This window comes from Salmo trutta, chromosome 16 (genome assembly GCF_901001165.1).
Source record: "Salmo trutta chromosome 16, fSalTru1.1, whole genome shotgun sequence".
Classification (NCBI taxonomy): Eukaryota; Metazoa; Chordata; class Actinopteri; order Salmoniformes; family Salmonidae; genus Salmo; species Salmo trutta.
The window spans coordinates 39,441,309-39,466,189 of NC_042972.1; the positions used below are offsets into that span (position 1 = coordinate 39,441,309).

The following is a 24,881-nucleotide window of genomic DNA, read 5'->3' on the forward strand; positions in this document are numbered from 1 at the left end:
CATCCACATCGACGGGACAGTAGTGGCGAAGGTGGAAAGTTTTAAGTTCCTCGGCGTACACATCACGGACAAACTGAAATGGTCCACCCACACAGACAGCATGGTGAAGAAGGCGCAACAGCGCCTCTTCAACCTCAGGAGGCTGAAGAAATTTGGCTTGTCATCTAAAACACTCACAAACAATCGAGAGCATCCTGTCGGGCTGTATCATCGCCTGGTACAGCAATTGCACCGCCCTCAACTGCCCTCAACCGTGGCAGGTAGCCTAGTGGTTAGAGCATTGGGCCAATAACCGAAAGGTTGCTAGATTGAATCCCTGAGCTGACAAGGTAAAAATCTGTTTTTCTGCCCCTGAACAAGGCAGTTAACCCACTGTTCTTAGGCCATCATTGTAAATAAGAATTTGTTCTTCACTGACTTGCCTCCAGAGGGTAGTGTGGTCTGCACAACGCATCACCGGGGCAAACTACCTGTCCTCCAGGACACCTACAGCACCTGATGTCACAGGAAGGCCAAAAAGAACATCAAGGACAACAACCTCCCGAGCCACTACCTGTTCACCCCGCTATCATCCAGAAGGCGAGGTCAGTACAGGTGCATCAAAGGTGGGACTGAGAGACTGAAAAACAGCTTCTATCTCAAGGCCATCAGACTGTTAAACAGCCATTACTAACACTGAGTGGCTGCTGCCAACATACAGACTCAAATCTCTGCTTACTTAAATAAACAGACTTAATAAAGGTGTAACTTTAATAATGTTTACATAGTGGTGTCACTTTAAATAATGGCACTAAAATAATGTTTACATATCCTACATTACTCATCTCATATGTATATACTGTATTCTACACCATCTACTAAATCTTTCCTATGCCGCACGCCATCGCTCATCCATATATTTATATGTACATATTCTTATTCATTCCTTCACATTTGTGTGTATAAGGTAGTTGTTGTGAATTTGTTAGATTACTTGTTAGATTTTTACTGCATAGTCGGAACTAGAAGCACAAGTATTTTGCTACACTTGCATTAACATCTGCTAACCATCTGTATGTGACCAATAAGGAAGGCAGGTATGCATAATGATGGCGGCAGGAGTGCGTAATGCTGGGGAGCCTGGCACCCTCGAGCGCCAGGGAGGAAGAGCGGAAGCAGGCGTGACAATACTCCCCTCTAGGAGCGCCACCCGGCGGCCCACCTGAGCCATCCTGACGGGCCGGGCCGAGGCACGGGCGCTGGATAAGCTGGCTGGTGTTAAATTCCGACAAACCGGCAGAGGCGTGAGAGCCTGGTGAGCCGGCTGAGGCATGAAGGCCTGTCGATCCCGCTAAGGCGTGGGAGCCCGAGGATCCTGCGGAGGTGTAGCGGCCTGACTGGGTGTAAAAACCTGACAATCCGGATGAGGCCTGACATGGGATGTGCGCCTTCCGAGCCAAACGGGTCAAGAAACCTCTTGAGCCAGCTAAAGCGTGACAGCCCAACGAGCTGGCTTAGGCACACCCAGTTCCATCGGTGGCGGCCCCCGGACCCGACATCACCACCAACTGGAAAGCCAACACTCCCCGATGCTTCGTTTGGTGGCTTCAGCATTCTGTAAGGACCGACGCTGGAATAGAGAAGCAGGTACGGGGAGTCAAACATTTAATCGGAACAGACATGAACCAAGACAGGAACAGCGTCAGCACATGGGTATACAAGGACATATGACAATCAATGCTGAAGCGGGGAACAGAGCAGGGGACAGACAGATATAGGGAAGGTAATGACAGAGGTGAATGAGTCCAGGTGAGTCCAATAAACGCTGATGTGCGTGACGGGGGAAGGTAGGTGCGTGTAATAATGGTGGCAGGAGTGCGTAATGCTGGGGAGCCTGGCGCCCTCAAGCTCCAGATGGGAAGAGCAAGAGCAGGCGTGACAAAACTAGAATCAGAGTGCCCACTCCGACAAGGTTAATTGACCCACAGTCCCACACGGTGACATGATATCATTGACGTGATGCGCAAATGAGCGATAGAAAACCGATCGCGCAAATGTCACCATTCCACATGTTTTGGTGCCCCTGGTAAGATGCTGCCCATGTCGCCTATACCTAAATCCACCACTGCCTGACAGGGTGTGTTTAAAAACAGAAACTGATTTATTAGAGACACTCATGGGTGTCTCCATAGCACTCTAAAAGAAAAAAGAGCGGGAATTGTATAGCTTTATAATTTTGTTTTTCATGTGTACATGTTGAATTTCCTTTCCATCCACTTAAAATCTCATTTGGCTGGCACTGTCCATTCTGCACTCTAAAATGAGAGAACTGAAAGAGTGGTTGGATAACAAAAAACTGTGTAATTCATTTCATTAGCATGAAGTTGAACAATATGGATCCTTCTTTAACTAGATCAGGGGTTCCCAAACTTTTTCACTCAGGACCCCTTCCAGCATTGGGGAACAGCTCACACCCCCCTGCACTCGCACCATATCTTGGGGTGGCAGGTAGCCTGGTGGTTAGCGTGTTGGACTTGTAATTGAAAGGTTGCTACATCAAATCCCCGAGCTGACAAGGTAAAAATCTATCATTCTGCCCCTGAACAAAGCAGTTAACCCACTAGGCTGTCATTGAAAATAAGAATTTGTTCTTAACTGACTTGCCTAGTTAAATTAAGATAAAATAGAAAAGTTGTGCCATTTCTATGGGCACAAACTGTTCACACCTCTCTTGTTGGCAGACAGAACATTTTAGAAGTTTAATGCTTATTTCCTGCAATTTTACACATTTAGTCATGGGGTGCAGAGAAAATGTTGCCATTTTAAAGCAAATTTTCTTGCAATTCTATACTTTGACGGGGGAAGGCATGACTCAAACATTACTACAAAATCTATGGGATAAAAAAAATAGCTAAAAAACGTTAGGTGACATGGGCTAGTTGATCTGGTAATTTCTGACAAGTTTTAAATAGCTCTATGCAATAACTGAGATGGAAAGAGGAAAACTGATTATGTACTACCCAATTTTGAAATTGCACCTTGTGCATTCTTCCATCACAGCTTTGGAGAGTAAGTTGAATGCTGGACTGAGTTCCTTTTTGGGGTGGGGGTCACTCTGAAGATGTGGGTTCCATTTCATGGAAACATTCCATTGTTTACAGTAACTTGAGGGCAAGCCCAGCTCAGTGGGGTTGGCCCTCACTACCACAAAGACTATTGGGTAACTTCAAGGGCATTCACTCCAAACTCATTAAAACCTCAGTAGATTGGTGACAGCTGTCCTCTTTACATTTACAGTTGCCCGAGAAACCTGGCTCAAAAATAGAATAAAGAACTACATGCTGTATACCAAATAAGGTATTTGTCACATGAGGTATTTGTGTTGGCTCGATAGCAAAATAATCTGGGCAATGATAAACCTTCCCCAAAGGTATGCTGCCACATGACAAACTTGAAATATGATTTGGAACTGTTACCAATTTTCAGCAGTAAACAGTCAAGATAATGTTTCAGCATACAAAATATTTTTCCACATAACATGCAAACCTGTTATTTGAAATAACTTATTCATTGTACCAGTCTCTCCATTGTGTCATAAAGTCTCTTCCCTCCCCATATACTTTAACCTAGCTGATAGTCCCTTTTTCACATTTTCATAATCCCTATATTCCCTGATCTCGCCCTGTGCCCTTATACCCTGTTAGAAAGTCTGTTAAAAAGTCACCACCCTTTTCTGGCTCTGAGGTCAGGGCCTGTTAATACTCATTGATATTGTTGTGTTAATGAACTCACATCTGCCCAAATGGTTTGAGTAATCTAGGATTTCCTAAACTCAGGAATGCTGAGGAGGACAGTGGTTAATAGCTGCAATACCATTATGATTATTTGATGTGTGGACCTAACTGCAAGTGATATGAGGAATTTCAATTTTGGAACTATATTTTACTTGTTATGCTGGTGGAATGACCAATGTACAATTTTATTATGTGTGTTGTACATGACAGAAATTGCTTTCAGATAGTATAGAAAGCAATTTATGTCATGTACAACACACATAGTAATATTGTACATTGTTCATTCCACCAGCATCTTAAAAAGTGAATGATTGAATTGCTTTCAAATGCTGTCATATCCAGTAAATATGAATAGGTCAATGAGTCAGCGAGGATGTCGTCAATCTGTGTTATGCTTCCACTGTGACATTAAGTTCCCTCTGCTAGAGAACTGATAACCAAACTACTTTGCATTGAAATCACTCCCCGTGTCAGCAATGTGCAAACTCATCACTTTCTCAACACAAGACTGAAGTTGAACTAATTAATTTAGATATTAATTATTGAGATCATCTGCCTATGAGTTCATCAGTTGTGAAACTGTGCACTTGGGCAAAGCCTTATTAAAAACCCAACTGTCTAAATATTGAGATAGTATAGAAGTAGTTATGAAACACATTAAAGGCCCAGTGCAATAAAAAACTTACTGTGTTTTATATACAGTGCATTCAGAAAGTATTCAGACCCTTTAACTTTTTCCACATTTTGTTACTTTACTGCCTTATTCTAAAAGGGATTAAAAATAAAATAATCCTCATCAATCTACACACAATACCCCATAATGACAAAGCGAAAACAGGTTTTTATGAATGTTCGCACATTTATTCAAAGTTAAAAACAGAAATGTACATTAGTATTCAGACCCTTTGCTATGAGACTCAAAATTGAGCTCAGATGCATCCTGTTGCCGTTGATCAGCCTTGAGACATTTCTACAACTTGGAGTCCACCTGTGGTAAATTCAATTGATTGGACATGATTTGGAAGACCTATAAAATGTTCTACAGTTGACAGTGCATGTCAGAGCAAAAACCAAGCCATGAGGTCGAAGGAATGCCGAGACAGGATTGTGAAGAGGCACAGATTTGGGGAAGGGTACTAAAAAATGTATGCAGCATTGAAGGTCCCCAAGAACAGAGTGGCCTCCATCATTCTTAAATGGAAGAAGTTTTGAACCACCAAGACTCTTCCTAGAGCTGGCCGCCCGGCCAAACTGAGCAATTGGGGGAGAAGGCCTTGGTCAGGGAGGTGACCAAGAACACGATTGCCCTTCTGACAGATCTCCAGAGTTCCTCTGTGGAGATGGGAGAACCTTCCAGAAGGACAACCATCTATGCAGCACTCCACCAATCAGGCCTTAATTGTAGAGTGGCCAGACGGAAGCCACTCCTCAGTAAAAGGCACATGACAGCCCGCTTAGGGTTTACCAAAAGGCACCTGAAGAACTCTGACCGTGAGAAACGAGGTTCTCTGGTCTGATGAAACCAAGATTAAAGTCTTTGGCCTGAATGCAAAAAAATCACGTCTGGAGGAAACCTGGCGCCATCCCTACGGTGAAGCATGGTGGTGGCAGCATCATGCTGTGGGGATGTTTTTCAGCGGCAGGGACTGGCAGACTAGCCAGGATCGAGGGAAAGATTAACGGAGCAACGAACAGAGACATCCTTGACAAAAACCTGCTCCAGAGCACTCAGGACCTCAGACTGGGGTGAAGGTTCACCTTCTAACAGGTCAACAACCCTAAGCACACAGCCAAGACAACACAGCAGTGGCTTCGGGACAAACCTCTGAATGTCTTGCAGTGGCCCAGCCAGAACCCGGACTTGATCCCGATCAAACATCTCTGGAGAGACCTGAAAATAGCTGTGCAGCGATGCTCCCCATCCGACCTGACAGAGCTTGAGAGGATCTGCGGAGAAGAATGGGAGAAACTCCTCAAATGCAGGTGTTCCAAGCTTGTAGTGTCATATCCAAGAAGACTCAACGCTGTAATCGCTGCCAAAGGTGCTTCAACAAAGTACTGAGTAAAGGGTCTGAATACTTTTGTAAATGTGATATTTCTGTTTTTTATTTTATAAATTATCAAAAATATCTAAACCTGTTTTTCTTTGTCATTATGGGGTATAGTTGTAAGGTTCTGCTTTTCATTTCTTATACAACCTTGTGTTCTTTTTCTTTGTTCTTGAACGTAGCCCTGTTTCTTTGTGTTCTTGAACGTAGCCCTGTTTCTTTGTGTTCTGGAACGTAGCCCTGTTTCTTTGTGTTCTGGAACGTAGCCCTGTCTTGAATTTTTTGTTCATTGATTTCACCTGTGTTCGTTTCCCACCTGGTCTCATCAGCTCTCTATTTAGTTCAGTTCTTTCTGTTTGTATGGTTGTGAGGTATTGTTTATTTTTGACTGCCTACCTGTGTTTGACCATTGCCTGCCTGTGAACACAATTCTTGCCTTCTGCGAAGGCTTAATAAACATCTGTCGCGCTCTGCGCGTGACTCTACACCTTGTTCGTCCTGAGTATGCATTACAATAGTGTGTAGATGAGGGGAAAAAACAATTTAATACATTGTAGAATACTGCAGTAACGTAACAAAATGTTTAAAAAAAGGAAGATTCAACAACTGAGACAAACTGAACAAGTTCCACAGACATGTGACTAACAGCAATGGAATAATGTGTCCCTGAACAAAGAGGGGGGTCAAAATCAAAAGTAATAGTCAGTATCTGGTGTGGCCACCAGCTGCATTAAGTACTGCAGTGCATCTTCTCCTCATGGACTGCACCAGATTTGCCAGTTCTTGCTGTGAGATGTTACCCCACTCTTCCACTAAGGAACCTGCAAGTTCCCGGACATTTCTTGGGGAATAGCTCTAGCACTCACGCTCCGATCCAACAGGTCCCAGACGTGCTCAATGGGATTGAGATCCGGGCTCTTCGCTGGCCATGGCAGAACACTGACATTCCTGTCTTGCAGCAAATCCAGCACAGAACGAGCAGTATGGCTAGTGGCATTGTCATGCTGGAGGGTCATGTTAGGAAGAGTCTGCAGGAAGGGTACCACATGAGGGAGGAGGATGTCTTCCCAGTAACGCACAGCGTTGAGATTGCCTGCAATGACAACAAGCTCAGTCCGATGATGCTGTGACATACCGCCCCAGACCATGACGGACCCTCCACATCCACATCGATCCCGCTCCAGAGTACAGGCCTCGGTGTAACGCTCACTCCTTCGACAATAAACGCAAACCCGACCATCACCCCTGGTGAGACAAAACAGAGACTCGTCAGTGAAGAGCACTTTTTGCCAGTCCTGTTTGGTCCAGCGACGGTGGGTTTGTGCCCGCGGCATTGTTGCCGGTGATGTCTGGTCTAGTCCAGCCTCTCTCAGCCTATTGCGGACAGTCTGAGGACTGATGGAGGGATTGTGCGTTCCTGGTGTAACTTGGGCAGTTGTTGTTGCCATCCTGTACCTGTCCTGCAGGTGTGATGTTCGGATGTACCGATCATGTGCAGGTGTTGTTACACGTGGTCTGCCACTGCGAGGACGATCAGCTGTCTGTCCTGTCTCCCTGTAGCGCTGTCTTAGGTGTCTCACAGTACGCACATTGCAATTTATTGCACTGGCCACATCTGATGTCCTCATGCATCCTTGCAGCATGCCTAAGGCACGTTCACGCAGATGAGCAGGGTCCCTGGGCATCTTTGTTTTGGTGTTTTTCAGAGTCAGTAGAAAGGCCTCTTTAGTGTCCTAAGTTTTCATAACTGTGACCTTAATTGCCTACTAAGCTGTCTCTAAGCTGTTAGTGTCTTAATGACCGCTCCACAGGTGCATGTTCATTAATTGTTTATATTCATTGAACAAGCATGGGAAACAGTGTTTAAAACTTTTACAATGAAGATCTGTGAAGTTATTTGGATTTTTATTAATTATCTTTGAAAGACAGGGTCCTGAAAAAGGATGTTTCTTTTCTTGCTGAGTGTGTATGTGTACACACATATATATATATATATATATATGCTCCAAAAAATAAAGGGAACACTAAAATAACACATCCTAGATCTGAATTAATGAAATAATCTTATTAAATACTTTCTTCATTACATAGTTGAATGTGCTGACAACAAAATCACACAAAAATAATCAATGGAAATCCAATTTATCAACCCATGGAGGTCTGGATTTGGAGTCACACTCAAAATTAAAGTGGAAAACCACACTACAGGCTGATCCAACTTTGATGTAATGTCCTTAAAAAAAGTCAAAATGAGGCTGGTGCAACGTGGCGTTGGTGGATGGAGCGAGACATGATGTCCCAGATGTTCTCAATTGGATTCAGGTCTGGGGAACGGGCGGGCCAGTCCATAGCATCAATGCCTTCCTCTTGCAGGAACTGCTGACACACTCCAGCCACATTTTCGCTGCTCTGGCACCCCAATGGTGGAACAAGCTCCCTCACGACGCCAGGACAGTGGAGTCAATCACCACCTTCCGGAGACACCTGAATCCCCACCTCTTTAAGGAATACCGGGGATAGGATTAAGTAATCTTTCTAACCCCCCCACCCACCCTCCCCTCCCCAAAAAAGATATAGATGTACTATTGTAAAGTGGTTGTTCCACTGGATATCATAAGGTGAATGCACCAATTTGTAAGTCGCTCTGGATAAGAGCGTCTGCTAAATGACGTAAATGTAAATTTCTAGCATTGTCTTGCATTAGGAGGAACCCAGGGCCAACCGCACCAGCATATGGTCTCACAAGGGGTCTGAGGATCTCATCTCGGTACCTAATGGCAGTCAGGCCACCTCTGGCGAGCACATGGAGGGCTGTGCGGCCCCCCAAAGAAATGCCACCCCACACCATGACTGACCCACCGCCAAACCGGTCATGCTGGAGGATGTTGCAGGCAGCAGAACATTCTCCACGGCGTCTCCAGACTCTGTCACATCTGTCACATGACGGCAGCTTGGTCCTATGGTGTTTATACTTGCGTACTATTGTTTATACAGATGAACGTGGTACCTTCAGGCGTTTGGAAATTGCTCCCAAGGATGAACCAGACTTGTGGAGGTCTACAATATTCTTTCTGAGGTCTTGGCTGATTTCTTTTGATTTTCCCATGATGTCAAGCAACGAGGCACTGAGTTTGAAGATAGGACTTGAAATACATCCACAGGTACACCTCCAATTGACTCAAATGATGTCAATTAGCCTATCAGAAGCTTCTAAAGCCATGACATAATTTTCTGTAATTTTCCAAGCTGTTTAAAGGCACAGTCAACTTAACGTATGTAAACTTCTGACCCACTGGAATTGTGATACAGTGAATTAAGTGAAATAATCTGTCTATAAACAATCATTGGAAAAATTACTTGTCATGCACACAGTAGATGTCCTAACCGACTTGCCAAAACTATAGTTTGTTAACAATACATTTGTGGAGTGGTTGAAAAATGAGTTTTAATGACTTCAACCTAAGTGTATGTAAACTTCCGACTTCAACTGTATGTATATCAATATCCTCCAACACACCCCACCACCCTTTCCCATCTACTTTGGCTCTAACTGATCCTATACCAGGCCATCGCCCTGGGAAGCTGGAACCCCTTCTCTCAAAACCCCCTGTAGTTCTTCTGCACTAAAATCTCTGACACCCAAAACTTCTCTACTGCTACTATCGATTCAATCTTTTGGGATTTCCTTTCCATCTGTGCAATAAATGAATGACCATAGCAATAAATGCCAAGAAGCCAACCTTACTAAAGTCACTCTGTACTGTCCTACTATTCACAGGGATCCTCTCAGGCTCCCTCACCCTTTGCCCACCATCCTTTACTTTCCTCACTGCCTCAGCATGACACTTTCTGCACTGTTCTTACCCTGAAAACTCCAACCTGTCTCACTCGCACAGGATTTTTCTGATCTCCAGCAATATTTTCCACTGAAACTATGCACTCTTTTGTCCCATGCTCCTGCACATTTCTCACACCTCGGAATCTCCCTCCTACATACTGCTGAAACATGACCATAAACTTGGCACCTGAACTTGGCACCTGTAGTGGGTTCAGAACAAAAGCTCTCACGGGATAACTTATGTACCCTAGCATGAATTTTTCCGGCAAACACTTTGCATCAAAACAGACAGGGTCTCCTCAGTCTCGCGCTTGCCACCGGGTCTGCGTTGCACCAAACGGCATGCATCAGAGACACAGGGTTACCTCAACTTCAGTTGATCCACCTCAACACTCAATGCCACTCTGGTTATCACTCCTTTCAGCGGCTCTCACTTCCGGAGAGCAAAGCAGGACACAGCTCTTGTCCCAAGTCGCGAAATGTGTAGTGCCTTCACCCTCTGGTCAGCAGACACATAAAAAATTAACACAAGTTCACTTCTGGATACTTTGACCAAGTTGACAGAGCCCAACTCCTTCACCCAGCCTGATACCACAAACAGGTTGGCCAAAAGGCATGGATACACTTTCTCCACGAAACGTACTCCCACTGGGCCAGAGTCATCTTGGGCATTTTCCTGATCATTGGGGTGAGGCTCGGAAGCGCAGGTTCTTCCTCTTCACTTCTGTCAGGTTCAATTTCTGAGAGCTGACTATCCGTCTACTTCTCAGGGTTTTCAGCAGTGTAACATGTTTTCAGCAGTGTAACATTTCAGCAGTGTAACATAATTTCTCCTGTACTTGACTCAAAGGAGAAAGTACTCAGCTTGTATTTTGCAGATGTTGGTTTGGGTTTGAACCTCGCACCCTTCTTTCTGCCTCGCGTCATATCGCCATCCACCATCTTCCTTCTGCTCCGACGATGAGTCTTGTTATTGTTTAAACTGTGGATTGCCACTTTAAAGCTAGAATCCTTAAGCCTAGGGCTCTATTCAATCTATAAATCTGAAGCATTACAGATTACGTTGTAGAAATTCCAAGATCATTTCCGATTGAGCCGTCATAAGCTGTAACTGCATTGGAGCTGTCAAATCGGTGAGTAGCCCCTCTTGATCATTGTCACAAAGCCACATCCGTCCCACTTGTGTTAGAAGTTCATTACGAGAACGTGTAGGCTATATAGAAATAATGACTAAAACATTTTTATCGGCCTAATCAAGATGTAGATTACATCACATTCGAGTGTTCAAACTTGTGAACAAGGCTGCATGGAATTTTTCTTAATGCGACTACGTGCAGCCAATGGCAATGTCCGCTTTACACCACCAAAAGAACCACTATGTGGATGTCGGTTAATTGAAACAATAACAAAGTGGTCATATTAAATGGGGTTTGGTAAAAAGCTGAGGGAGGTCCCGTAGAAATGTAATCACGCTAAAATTCATAGGCAGAGTTATGAATTCAATATTATATATCAACATTGTAGTTTTAACCATGTTTTGAGGCTATACAGTGTTTGTTTACATTTACAATGTTTACAAATATTGGAGTAAAACAGCTTATATTTTGGGTTCTGAACAAGCCCACACTTTATTATGGCAGTAGAGAAAATAACAGAAGAATGCAGCTTCTTGAAAACCCCCAGCCCACAAGGCAAAAGTGTAAGGCGTGATAAATGTTCAATACAAGACACTGTAATACAAAACAAACAAACCGTGTGCAAAAAACACGGAAACATGAAAACCCAGTCTGGTGCGTAACAATAACCACGTAACACAACAATTACACACAAAGACATGGAGGGGAACAGAGGACTAAATACATGCAGTGTGATTATTGAATGAAAACCAGGTGTGTATAGAACAAGACAAGACAAAACAAATGGACATATGAGAAATGGAGCGGAGATGGCTAGAAAGCCGGTGACATTGATCGCTGAACGCCGCCCGAATGTGTATGTAGCAATTAAGAATTCTACCTTTAATGTGATATGATTATATATTAGAGAGACAAATAATCCTGATACTCCATTCTCCTTTAATGTATGAATCTCTGTGAGGCCGGATAGTCATGAAAATCCTCCTGAAGCATGCAGCCAGCCCTTTCAGACTGAACCCTGGTGATGAACTGGACACAGTCCTTGCGTGAGCTTCCTTTGAGCTCTCTCCGCGGCACAAGGCAGATAGGCAGCCTAGCTCTTCTCCAGTCACAGCGTCAAGGCTGTCGGCTGCCATGACAACTGGAGCTCTGCCACCATGGTAACAGCAGCCTGTGAAACCTCCTTTGAAATATGATGGAGCAGTATGCTGAATCGTAGGATGTACAGTTTTAGTCAGGGGTGATAAATTAACTTAAAAAGTCACAATTATAGAGCCAAAGAGCACTGGTAGATTTACTATGGATGGACCAGTCCATTACAATACATGTTTTCAGTAAAACTTTATTTTTTCAGTGCATAAACAGAACACCATGTCAAGGTCATTTTCTTTTAAACTACTTAGAATCTTATTTTTCTTACATAAAAAAATAATGGAGCAATTTATATATCTCTATTTTCTTCCCGAAAGAGCACTCAGCGAATATTTATAAAGGTGCTGTACAATATATAAACATTTACAACTACTGTACCCACATAATGTAGAAAGACAACAAGGATTCCTTTTTCTATTAAAGCAATGCAAGGCCACAATATGATACAGAGACAAGACATGAGACTGGGTATAAATGAATATGAGGGGGCATACAACGGTGCAGAATACGTAAGTACGAGTCATTAATGAACTATTTCTGGTTTGTAACATGTACTTGCTACTAGCAGCTTCAAGAAACACTGGAGGTTGAGCGTGCTCATTCATTCAACCAACAATCTATTGCACAAAAAACGCCACTGGTTGGCTCATAATGTACACAGTATGTCCTATCAGCGGCCTGGACCTTCAGAGTCTGTGCTTACTGTATAGAAAAATCCACTCTATCATTACACACTGGACCAAATTCAGAGCACTGTTGATATCCGGTCAATTCTGACTCTGTGAAATCTTAACTTTATCACATGTCATCATTTGCTACTTTAGTGCATTCCCTGAGCTCAGTTATAAACATGTCTTGATCCAAACTGCTTTAGCGCCTGGACGGACAACTTTTGACAACTTATGTCCACTCCGTTGTCCGACAATGTTTGACCCCCATACAAAAACAATATACTCAATCAGTTGTTGACAGATATTATATTTCTGTCTGAATGCAGCCATACCTAGCCTACTCTGGTGTTTAACACAATCACATGCTAAAATTAATTGCAGAAAAACTATTTGAAATTATGATATTGGCCATCAACAGTAAAACGTAGTTATTTATCAAAATCGGTGCTATTGGCACTGTATTACAATGGCAACAATGTTAGGCATCCCAAATGGTTATTGTCAAAGGAATCAAGATTCTCAGAAAATAAACAAAATTGGTCATATTGTAATCCTACAAGTAAAGGTGTAGTGCAATGGAATTCATATTGGTAAACACTTCAATGTTAGTTTCCGTAAAGAATTACGATGTTCACATATACAGTATTTCCACAATATAACACATTTGGAGCAATGGCAACTTCAGACACATATGGCAATCTGCATGTAGTAGCTACTGTACTGTATATATTTCATGAACGATGAAGACCCATGGCAGCTGCTATCAGTAAAATGCATTAGAAAGGATGGTGCAGGATGAACCTTTGTACTCTATATCAAAACATGGAATGGCTCAGTATGGCTACAAACAGTGTGTGTGTGTGTGTGTGTGTGTGTGTGTGTGTGAGTGTGTGTATATATATATATATATATATATATATATATATATATATATATATATAATTTCAATAAGTTACACAGATTATCATAAACATGGTAAACAATATCATACACATGATGAACAATATCTCAAACCACAAGTTTCTGGTCTTTTGTAATGATATATTCTGTATTCAGGAATCATGTCTTAGAACAGTCTAGAATCCTTGGTAAAGCTAATGCTTTCTGAATAAAGTCTGAAATCTCTACATGGTGTTCAGGTCAGAACGGTATTTGCACATCAGGAGAAAGGATCATCCTCAGTGGAGTGGAAAATACGTGCAATAAACAAACATATGGACTGCATGCAGTTGAGAAAATCCCCTGGAAAAAGAGTGCCATGTCAAATGGCCAGTCCCAAGGCCCTTGCTGTAGATATCCAACATGAAAATACAACTCTTACTGACAGCCACCCTTTGAGTGGGTTAGAGACCTTTCTCCTTGGATGCATATGGGATACTAATTGCATTGTGATGGGTGAGGCATGGTTAGTAGTCATTCAACAAGACGTCCCAGAATTGGCACATGATCACATTTTTCAAGTGTCGCTGACTGGCAGGGCCCTGAACATGCCAAACATGCATACAGCCCCAATCAGAGATGTCTGAAGCAGCACACAAGGCAGGAAGAGAGGAAGTGAGCTGACAGCATTGGCGACACATGCCATTCACAATGTCAAAGGCCAATAGAGGTTAAAAAAGACCTCTTAAGGGACACAGCTGGACATGACACATGGCCAATAATGTTGTGATTCCTCGTCCATCCCTCTCATCTGAGAAAAAAACTGACCAACAATATACAGCATGTTGTGGTACAGCTCAAGTCTGTGTGATTATGTGTCAACACAGTGTTATCCATACTGTATCAGCAAGTGAGGTCACGCAGCACCTCAGCCTGGGAGAGGATTCTGGCTGAGCTGGGCACTTTCCAGGGGCCAGGGCTAATATGACCCTTTTGGCTCTGAGCATCCTCCTGAACGTCATTTGGGGAGGCCCCTGTGTCTTTTCTGATCCTCTCCTCTGTTGGGGATAACACAGAGTATTTTCTACTGCTTTCCTCTGTTGTATATGCTCCAAAATCTTTTATAGTCTTTTCCTCTTTTGAGGAAGCTCCTGTGTCTTTTTTCCTTTTCTCCTCTTTGCGTTTTTCCTTTTCCCTTTCCCCATCTCTCAGAATATCTCTCCTTGCCCCCGTCTCTAGAGGAGTTGGCCTGTGATGTCCTCCCTCTGTCCCAACCCTCTTTCGAATACTGGCCTGCTCATGGGCATCCTTGGTAGTTCCCCCTCCCCCCTCTCTCTGATGTATGCTTTTCCTGCCCTTTGAATCCCCCCTTTTGCAGTTATTGTTTTTCTCAAAGGACTCCTTGCTGGAAAGGTCCTTTGATGTGCTCTGCTGTACCTGCTGTTTCTTTGTGTGTGGCTGGCTCAAGACTTCGTGTCCTTCTCGAGGGAACTTTCTGGGGCTGGGTGACCGACTTCCTTTCTGAGGGTAAGCCTTCCTGTCCTTGCTTGTCACTGCTTCCTGGGTCTTCCTCTCAGCCTTTTTGGGGCTGTGTGAGTGCTCTTTGAATGTTTCACCTGTTTTTTGGGGGCTGCTGGACTCCTTGGAGCCTTTAGACCTGGTATGACCTGGTTTGACCTTACAGAGGTTGATCTGCTCAGGGGTGATGGGAGAGAGCCTGTCTGCCTGCCTGTCTGCCCGCTCCCCATTCCACTTCACTGAACCAGTGCCCCTGCTGGTCTGGGGGTGGGGTGTTTGGGGAGACAGGAAGTTCCAGTCAGGGGTCTCACTGATGAAAGGGTAGGAACCTGAGACGGAGCTGCAGATGGAGAACGGAGAAGAGAGGAGGGATGTTTCGGAGACAAGCGCCTCTCTAGGAAAACGTGTGGGTGAAGTGACGGTTGGATCCAACTTACCTAGAAGTAAAATATGTTATTACACAGATGTAAAATATATAGAGAGAGGCTCACAGATCATCATGATAGTAACAAGTAACGTACAAGAGCAGAATTCTGATTTTCTAGTGTAGACAGATGAAAGGAGGAAGCAAGAAGGAAATGAGAATGGAATTACCAAGGTAAAAGAGGACAGGCCAGTAAAAGCAATGAAGTGGTTAGTGGTGGTGCTCGTTTGAGTAGTAGCACATAGTAGAGGGGACGTTATCACCTGCAGCAGGGGGAAGAGAGGAAGTGCCAAGAGTAAGCAGTTATACAGTAGACAGTAGAGGACTCCACTCATGAAACCAGCATCCCCAATACAGGCACTCAATTTGGGTAACATTTCACATTAACAGAGAATTTTGCTTTTTTACAACCAAATCTAAAAAAAAATTTAATTAAATGGAATGTTATAGGAGGGCCCAATTTTTTTTCATGTGATTTCACTTGATTTTTAGAAACTTACCAAACCAGTGATTCACTTCCTCATCCTGGTTGTACAGTACGGGGACTCCAAAAAAACATGAACAAAGGCTAAAAAACACTTAAATATGTCCTTTCAGAAATTGAAAAGCTCTCAGTTGAGTGATGCCGGTCTTAAGAACATGAAATTGTGTCATTCCGAACTTTATCTGGAACGTTATATTCCATTTCGTGGCAACTTGAGCGTACTTCTCTGTCCATTCTAGCAGCAGGCTACACGGAGAATGGAACAGCTGGATAGGGGAAACAGCTCGAGTCACTCAAAATGGAATATAAAGTTCCGGATAAAGTTTGGTATGACACAATTTCATGTGTACAACATCTAAAGACCTACTATTTCTTATTGTTGAAAGTAAGAATTTCTTTGGACGATGTATGCCATGCGTATCCCGTACAAACCACTAATAAAACTTGAAAAATAAAAATATCTTTGTAAAAAAGCAAACTTCTCCTTTAAAGGTCCAATGCAACGTATTTTTTTTTTTATCTCAATATGAAATAATTTCTGGGTAACAATGAAGTACCTTACTGTGATTGTTTGAAATTAAAATGATCAAAAAAGAACAAAAATAGCTTCTTGGCCATTTCTCAATTTCTCAATAAATAATTGTGCTAGGACTGTCTGGGAGTGGTCTGAGTGGGGAGGGAAAAACTGAAAACGATTATTATTGTTCTATTAACAAATTTATCATATGGGTAATGTCACCAGGCAGGCTAAAACTCCATCCCACCAAAACAGGCTGAAATTTCAGCCCTTACACTTATCATCAATTTCACAATTTCACAGTATTATTCCAACCTCATAGTGTGGAAATATGTATAAAATGCAGAAAAATCTAATGTTTGACTGCACTGGGCCTTTATGATAGGGCAAATGTAGATTTCTGCCTAAATATACATACCCAAACTAAATTATTTTTCATGAGATGGCCATACATTACAACTGGTCATGTTGCATAGTTTTAGAAAAGTCTAGAACTCACCTTTCTGTAAAAAATAGTTATAAATTGCTGAGATGTACACACTTTTGTGGACATAAGCTCAAATGCATAGTACAAATATTATGAAAATATGAAAAATCCTTAGATTTTTTCAGATTCAACAAAAGTGGGGCAAAAGGGCCTGAAATGACTGAAATGCTTTCTAAATATAGTACAAATCGAATTATAAACGACTTACTATAAGATTTCACATTTCTTATAACTGTAAAATAAATATGATCATACTTAGTGACAGCACAATATTGGCACAATTTCATTTAACTGTCGAAAGATACGTTTCTCTTACACGTCCAATGAGAGGCGCAGAGACACCATTCAAAGGTGTGCAGATTCATTACACCTTCAACTTTAAGCATGAAGTGTTTAGTCTGTCTGTGACAAAGAGAAAGTTGTATTGTTTTAATTCTATGAAATGTTTTAGTATTTTTTCCATGTTGAGAGCTCTGCATATCACAGTGAGATGAAACCACAATTGCTGGATCCGCTAGACTGCCACCATTCATATGCTCCCAGAATGGGCTCACTTGCTCAGAGGAAGTGTAAATCGATTATTTGTCTGGATAGGCCAGAAAATGTGACACGTCACTCCCTATGCAAATGTAGGGTGTGAAACCTGACACTTCAAGTCAGCTCCGTTGAGAGAGTGGAAGAGGAGAGCAGACTGATGGGGCTTTCTGGCACTAAAAGGCATGGGACCCTACTTTGTTTGTTCACAGAGCACTTTGTACACCAAAATATCAGTCGGAACCAGTCCAGTACCGCTCAAAGTATGTCCCCCATATGGGGGACTTAACATCTAAGAGGTTACATGAATTAACAAAGTAGTTTACTTAAGGATTTAGCTATCCCTGTTATGTGTGTACATAGCATTGCTGCATCAGCATGTTAATTAGCACACCCTTGTTAAATGCTACCAACATGTTATAACATGCATCAACAAACATGTTCAAACATTCTACATCTCATACCACAAAAAAGGTCTATCTTATCTTGTAGATCTAGACTTCTGTGTACTTACTGTTGTCTTGTACCAGACCCTGCCCTGGCCTTAACAGGAGCTGCACTTTGCTGCCCCCAGCCTGGATCAGCTCGATGGCGCGGGTATGGGTGATGCCCTGGGTCGGCTCTCCATTGATCTCCACTATCTGATCTCCCACCTGCACATACATTTACATTTTAGTCATTTAGCAGACGCTCTTATCCAGTGCGACTTACAGGAGCATTCGAGTTTTCGAGCATATCGATAGATTTTTCACCTAGCCGGCTGGAGGATTCCAACCAGCGACCTTTCGGATACTTACTGACCGAACACTCTTAACCGCTAGGCTACCTGCCGCCCTACATACATACACAAACATTACATTTCGATATACATACACAAACATCACACATTTAGATGATCAAATCCCCAAAGGCAACAAGCCATGTTATTAGACATGTTATTATTCAAGACATGTTATTACACATGTAATTAGTCTGTTGTAAGACATGATGATATTGAATAACGCAAACAGCAATGTGTGTGGATATTTCCTATGGCACCAGGGGTCAGACTTACGTGGATTCTCCCGTCCAGCAGAGCAGGCCCCTCCTCAGCCAGTCTCAGGATGTACAGGCCCATGTTGTACTCAGTCCCTCCCCTCAGACTGAAGCCAAAACCCCGGGATCCCCGGTCCAGCTCCACCGTGATGCAGCCCTGCATGGCGCATGCGTACACACACACATACACGCACGCAAGCATCCACACACACGCACGCATGCATGTAAGTACACACACACACAAACAACCACACACACAGACACACACACATTATACACACACACACACAACTTAAGCTGTAAGTTATAGTGATGTTTTTTCTGAGTCGTGTCAATTTAATTCATGTAAAATCCCTAAACACTGTACACAAACAATGACAGAAATAACGAAATGAGCCTTGCCTGTTTGGGGCCTGTAACACACATTGTTCCCTGTTCGCTCAGAGGCAGAGTTTTGTAGTCGGCCCAGGTGACTCCCTCCCTTTTCTCCTCCAGATCTAGGTTATAACTAGAACAGACAACAGCATTCAGTCACACTACTATATGTATATCTTCAATAATGCACAGCAGTGTCTCTGAAGGGGGGCACAGAGAACAAAGCAATTTTAATCAATCATTCAGACATAAGTCTCTGGGTTGTTCTGCTAAATGCTGAAGCAGGGTTTTATTCCATGTTTTGGTGTACTAATGAGTAAGATCAGGGACTTACTGCTCTTCCTGCATGGCTGACCTCTGACCCATAGCTCTGTGCTGAAGGGCAGGGCTCTGCTTGGCTGAGCTGGCTCCAGAGGGAGGACCCTTGTATTCTAGAACACACAAATACAAGTCGCACCATTATGAGGACACAAACACAAATCAACCATCCTAAACAGTAGTAGGTATATGACTGGGAATACAAGGGAGACCAACATAGTCCCATCTCATGGGTGATACTACTGGTGACGCTTACCATCCTCAGGGACCACGGTGAGGGTGACAGCATTGCCAGCATCCTTGATTAGCTGAACAATGTCATTGTGAGATAGGCCCACGATGGACCGCCCGTTGACCGCTGAGATGCGGTCGCCCACGTTCAGCAGGCCACAGCGGTCAGTGGGGCTGCCTTCGATGATGCGTCCGATCTTATGAGGAATCACTGCAAAGAGAGAGATGTCTGATGATAACACACCCATCCCACCCGATGGATTCAGTCAGACATATATACTGCTCAAAAAAATAAAGGGAACACTTAAACAACACATCCTAGATCTGAATGAAATAAGTAATCTTATTAAATACTTTTTTCTTTACATAGTTGAATGTGCTGACAACAAAATCACACAAAAATAATCAATGGAAATCCAATTTATCAACCCATGGAGGTCTGGATTTGGAGTCACACTCAAAATTAAAGTGGAAAACCACAATACAGGCTGATCCAACTTTGATGTAATGTCCTTAAAACAAGTCAAAATGAGGCTCAGTAGTGTGTGTGGCCTCCACGTGCCTGTATGACCTCCCTACAACGCCTGAGCATGCTCCTGATGAGGTGGCGGATGGTCTCCTGAGGGATCTCCTCCCAGACCTGGACTAAAGCATCCGCCAACTCCTGGACAGTCTGTGGTGCAACGTGGCGTTGGTGGATGGAGCGAGACATGATGTCCCAGATGTGCTCAATTGGATTCAGGTCTGGGGAACGGGCGGGCCAGTCCATAGCATCAATGCCTTCCTCTTGCAGGAACTGCTGACACACTCCAGCCACATGAGGTCTAGCATTGTCTTGCATTAGGAGGAACCCAGGGCCAACCGCACCAGCATATGGTCTCACAAGGGGTCTGAGGATCTCATCTCGGTACCTAATGGCAGTCAGGCTACCTCTGGCGAGCACATGGAGGGCTGTGCGGCCCCCCAAAGAAATGCCACCCCACACCATGACTGACCCACCGCCAAACCGGTCATGCTGGAGGATGTTGCAGGCAGCAGAACGTTCTCCACAGCGTCTCCAGACTCTGTCACGTCTGTCACATGTGCTCAGTGTGAACCTGCTTTCATCTGTGAAGAGCACAGGGCGCCAGTGGCGAATTTGCCAATCTTGGTGTTCTCTGGCAAATGCCAAACGTCCTGCACGGTGTTGGGCTGTAAGCACAACCCCCACCTGTGGACGTCGGGCCCTCATACCACCCTCATGGAGTCTGTTTCTGACCGTTTGAGCAGACACATGCACATTTGTGGCCTGCTGTAGGTCATTTTGCAGGGCTCTGGCAGTGCTCCTCCTGCTCCTCCTTGCACAAAGGCGGAGGTAGCGGTCCTGCTGCTGGGTTGTTGCCCTCCTACGGCCTCCTCCATGTCTCCTAATGTACTGGCCTGTCTCCTGGTAGCGCCTCCATGCTCTGGACACTACGCTGACAGACAGAGCAAACCTTCTTGCCACAGCTCACATTGATGTGCCATCCTGAATTAGCTGCGCTACCTGAGCCACTTGTGTGGGTTTTAGACTCCGTCTCATGCTACCACTAGAGTGAAAGCACCGCCAGCATTCAAAAGTGACCAAAACATCAGCCAGGAAGCATAGGAACTGAGAAGTGGTCTGTGGTCTCCACCTGCAGAACCACTCCTTTATTTGGGGTGTCTTGCTTATTGCCTATAATTTCCACCTGTTGTCTATTCCATTTGCACAACAGCATGTGAAATGTATTGTCAATCAGTGTTGCTTCCTAAGTGGACAGTTCTATTTCACAGAAGTGTGATTGACTTGGAGTTACATTGTGTTGTTTAAGTGTTCCCTTTATTTTTTTGAGCAGTGTACAATAGGTCTGTGAGGGACTCAATTACTCATTAGTAAAGGAGTAATACTCTTTTTTCCTTTAAACTCTGTTCCCATACTTTTGGTGATATGATGCTATATTATTTGTAATGGCTTGGTCTAGCTTGAACTGTAGGAGACTGGTGTGTGTTTGGTTGTGTCTGGGATAAGCAGTGGGGTGCTAGGCATCGAATCAATTCTCACCTCCTAGCGGGGGCTTGCTCTTAGAGGTGAGGATGACGAAGCCGAAGCCCTCACTGTCCTTGCGGTGGAGGGTGATGTCGAAGGACTCGTGGTCCAGCACGCTGGGCATCTGCATACGAGGGAGTCTGGGGGAGCCGTTCACCAACACTGGAGCCATGTGGAGCCCTGCCTCCTCCTCAGTCATATCTGAAAAACACATGGAGAGTATAGACTGAAGAGTAGTATCAAACGTGTGTGTGTGTGTGTGTGTGTGTGTGTGTGTGTGTGTGTGTGTGTGTGTGTGTGTGTGTGTGTGTGTGTGTGTGTGTGTGTGTGTGTGTGTGTGTGTGTGTGTGTGCGTGTGCAAGTGTTTATGCAAGTGTGTGTGTGTTAGTGACCAAGGTGTAGAGGTTCCAGACAGTCAGTGAGTGCTCACCTCTGTAGATGACTTTCCTACGCACAGTCAACATGACCTGACCGTTGCGGGCAGCGTTGGTCATCAGGTCCAGAACCTGCTTGTGGGAACGGCCCTTGACCATGATTCCATCGATGCCTATGAGCTCATCACCAGCCCTCAGACGCCCATCCTTCTCAGCTGCACCCAGGGGCACGATGGCACCAATATACACCTGTCAAAGAGAGAGAGTCACACTCTGAGTCAGAAACACTCAAGAAACATTGTCTATAGTGTTAAAAAAGTCCAAAGATAATCTAACAGGGAGGAAGTTCATACTTCGGTACTCACTGGCTGCTCTGGACCTTCTCCTCCCAGAACACGGAAGCCAAAGCCAGTCTCCTGGTCCCTCTTGATGAACACATCCAAGTCCTTGGTGTGAGGCTCTGTGGACAGTTTACAGGGGTTAGATAGGGTATCAGAGAGGTGATCATCCAGTCAGCAGGGTGAACTCACAGGCTTATCTTATAGCTCACATTGATACTGGATCCACAAATGTAGGGTGACCATTAATAGACTGTCATGAACATACAAATGAAACACTTGCATCCATTTACTACTACAGAGCTATGGATGGAATATAACTGAGCATAAGGTTACTAGACCTCCTCTACAACCAGACTCTGTCTGTGGATGTGCACTCACGCTTGCTCTCCAGCAGGGCCTTGGACTTGAGGTACATCTCTGTGGCGTCCCGTTTGGGTGAGTCGTTGCGCAGGGTTGAGGTGTTGGAATGGTATGGGAGGGCCTGGGAGACAGAGTCTGTGACACAGTCCAGAGTCTCTGTGCTAGCTGTCATCTCCTGCCTCTGACGGGGTCACAGAGCCACAGACACAGCCACAGCACAGTTAGATCACATTAAAGACTACACAGTCTATATATACTTCATTACCCAGACACATAGCACAGGATGTAATGGTGATTGAACATTAAAGGAGTGAAAGGTCATTCCACTGCTGGCTCCCACATTGCCTTCACATTACCCCCGCTAGCTTGATGGTAAACCAATGGCCGATGGGATTTGAATGTAATTTAACATCCACAGGCGTACGAAGATTTCCCTATGGCACTGACAGGCTTATTCTGTGGAAAAGGCCAGCTTCATCTAAAGCTGTCATACGAATATACAATCTTATCTAAAGAGGCTTCTATGCTTCATTACCATTGAAATCCCCAGACAAAAGGCTGAGAAAATGAATGCTGAATGGAAGTAATTAAGACCGTTTTCAAAGCAAACAAAAGGAGGCCACGTGAAACATAATCAATATTCAAATTTATACCGGTAGTTATCATTTAATGTGATGCAATTGCTGGTTAGCTAAAGGACAAAAGGCTTTAATATGAAAATGAGGGATAAGTGCCAAGGTACACAATAGTAAAACACAGAGTATTATAGAACATTGTCTGCTTTTACTCACAGGTTTCAGGCTCTTCACAGGAGATGTCTGACCTGTGAGAAACACCAGCATGAGTCATGAGAATGTTTAGAAAACCTTGCACCAATGAGACATCAGCCAGTAGATGGCACTGCCTCCCTAACAGAGAACGAGAACGGTGAAGGAATAACTGTGTTTAAATAGTCTAGACTCAGGAGGTATAAAACAGTGCGTTTGCATACTCCATCAAGGAGCATGACATCACTGTGTTATTAAAGATAAATAGGAGACATGTACATGTGAGAGAGAGGGGACCTTAATGAAGGAGGACTAGTATAGCATAGAGAGTTAGCGAGAGAGAGAGAGAGAGAAAGTCATGCATGAAATGCAATGACCAATAATGCTTTCTACTGTCAACTGTACAGTACACCCACACGTTCCATCTCTCACGCTCAGATTGTACCCACACTTAATGTGGCTCCAATATTAAATGGATTCACCAGCATGCACTTCTCTGGAAGCCTACAGAGGATGACTGTTCGTCTGCTAAGCGTAAAAGGGTTAATGGACCCTGGTGTAACCGGGAGATCTAGCTCTATTGCGAGAATCAAGGACATGACGTACATTAAATAAGATGATAAGATGAATGCAGTATGTTTTTTCTCTCTCTCTCTCTCTCCCTCTCTCTCTCTTTCTCTCTCTCAGGCCTTTGCCTCTCACCCAAGGGCCTATCTCTAATGAGGGTTAAATCTGACATTAGCTCCATCGCTGGACTGCCTGAATAAGGCGGAGGCTGCTCCAACTGCAGGGTCATGCTCTGTGTGTGTGGGGTGGGAGGGACAGGGTTGAGGTGGTGGAGGGTGGGACTGTAAGTGTAGAGAGGAAGAGAGAGGAAGGGAGGAGGACCGTGAGGAGGAGACCCCTGGGGCCTCCCACTCTCAGTGCCATACAGCGATTAGCTCTGGCTCTTTAAGGGCCACGGATATAGAAGCATGCAGAAATCCTCTGCGCCTCTGATGATGATCAAAGACAATCCGGTTCATCGACTTGTGTACGATTTTCCCAGGATGGCGGGAGATGGATGTGGGAGACGTTTGAAGGGTGCTTTCCCCTCCCTCACTCCCCAGGAGCAGAGCAGAGCAGGCAGAGCAGAGCCCCTTGCTTATGTAACTTCCCTTCCTAGGCCTGCAACAGACTGCAGTATGAACGCCTGACGGAGAGAGAGTCTCAGCAGAACTGCGAAACAGCCTGAAGAGATACAGTATATCCTGTACAGGGAGATATGGTAGAGATCTGTGCATACAGAGAGGTGTTTAGAGGGATATGTGAAAGGTACACTATACAGTATATATAAAAGTATGTGGACTTTTGTATATGAAATGGGTTTTCATGGCCGAGCAGCAGCACTCAAGCCTAAGATCCCCATGCGCAATGCCAAGCGTCGGCTGGAGTTGAGTAAAGCTCGCCGTCATTGAATCTGGAGCAGTGGAAACTTGTTCTCTGGAGTGATGAATCACGCTTTACCATCTGGCAGTCCAACGGAAAAATCTGCTTTCGGCGGATGCCATGAGAACTCTACCTGCCCCAATG

The 24,881-nt window shown here is 44.2% G+C and overlaps 1 protein-coding gene across 4 annotated transcripts in view; it reads right to left on the bottom strand.

Annotated features, from left to right (window-relative positions):
* Positions 1-12,119: 12,119 nt before the first annotated feature.
* LOC115150745 (membrane-associated guanylate kinase, WW and PDZ domain-containing protein 3) overlaps positions 12,120-24,881 on the bottom strand; it is a 145,695-nt gene continuing 132,933 nt past the window's right edge. Inside the window, exons 11-22 of one of the 4 annotated variants that reach the window (XM_029694351.1) lie at positions 23,334-23,365; positions 22,561-22,723; positions 22,195-22,301; positions 21,898-22,090; positions 21,483-21,668; positions 19,446-19,631; positions 19,206-19,302; positions 18,899-19,004; positions 18,516-18,653; positions 17,976-18,114; positions 15,610-15,702; positions 15,190-15,452 (exon numbers count right to left, since the gene is read on the bottom strand). In XM_029694351.1, the coding sequence (XP_029550211.1) occupies positions 15,650-15,702; positions 17,976-18,114; positions 18,516-18,653; positions 18,899-19,004; positions 19,206-19,302; positions 19,446-19,631; positions 21,483-21,668; positions 21,898-22,090; positions 22,195-22,301; positions 22,561-22,723; positions 23,334-23,365 (1,400 nt within the window). In that variant the 3' untranslated portion in view covers positions 15,190-15,452; positions 15,610-15,649. The other 3 variants (XM_029694350.1, XM_029694349.1, XM_029694352.1) reach the window with 3 other exon arrangements.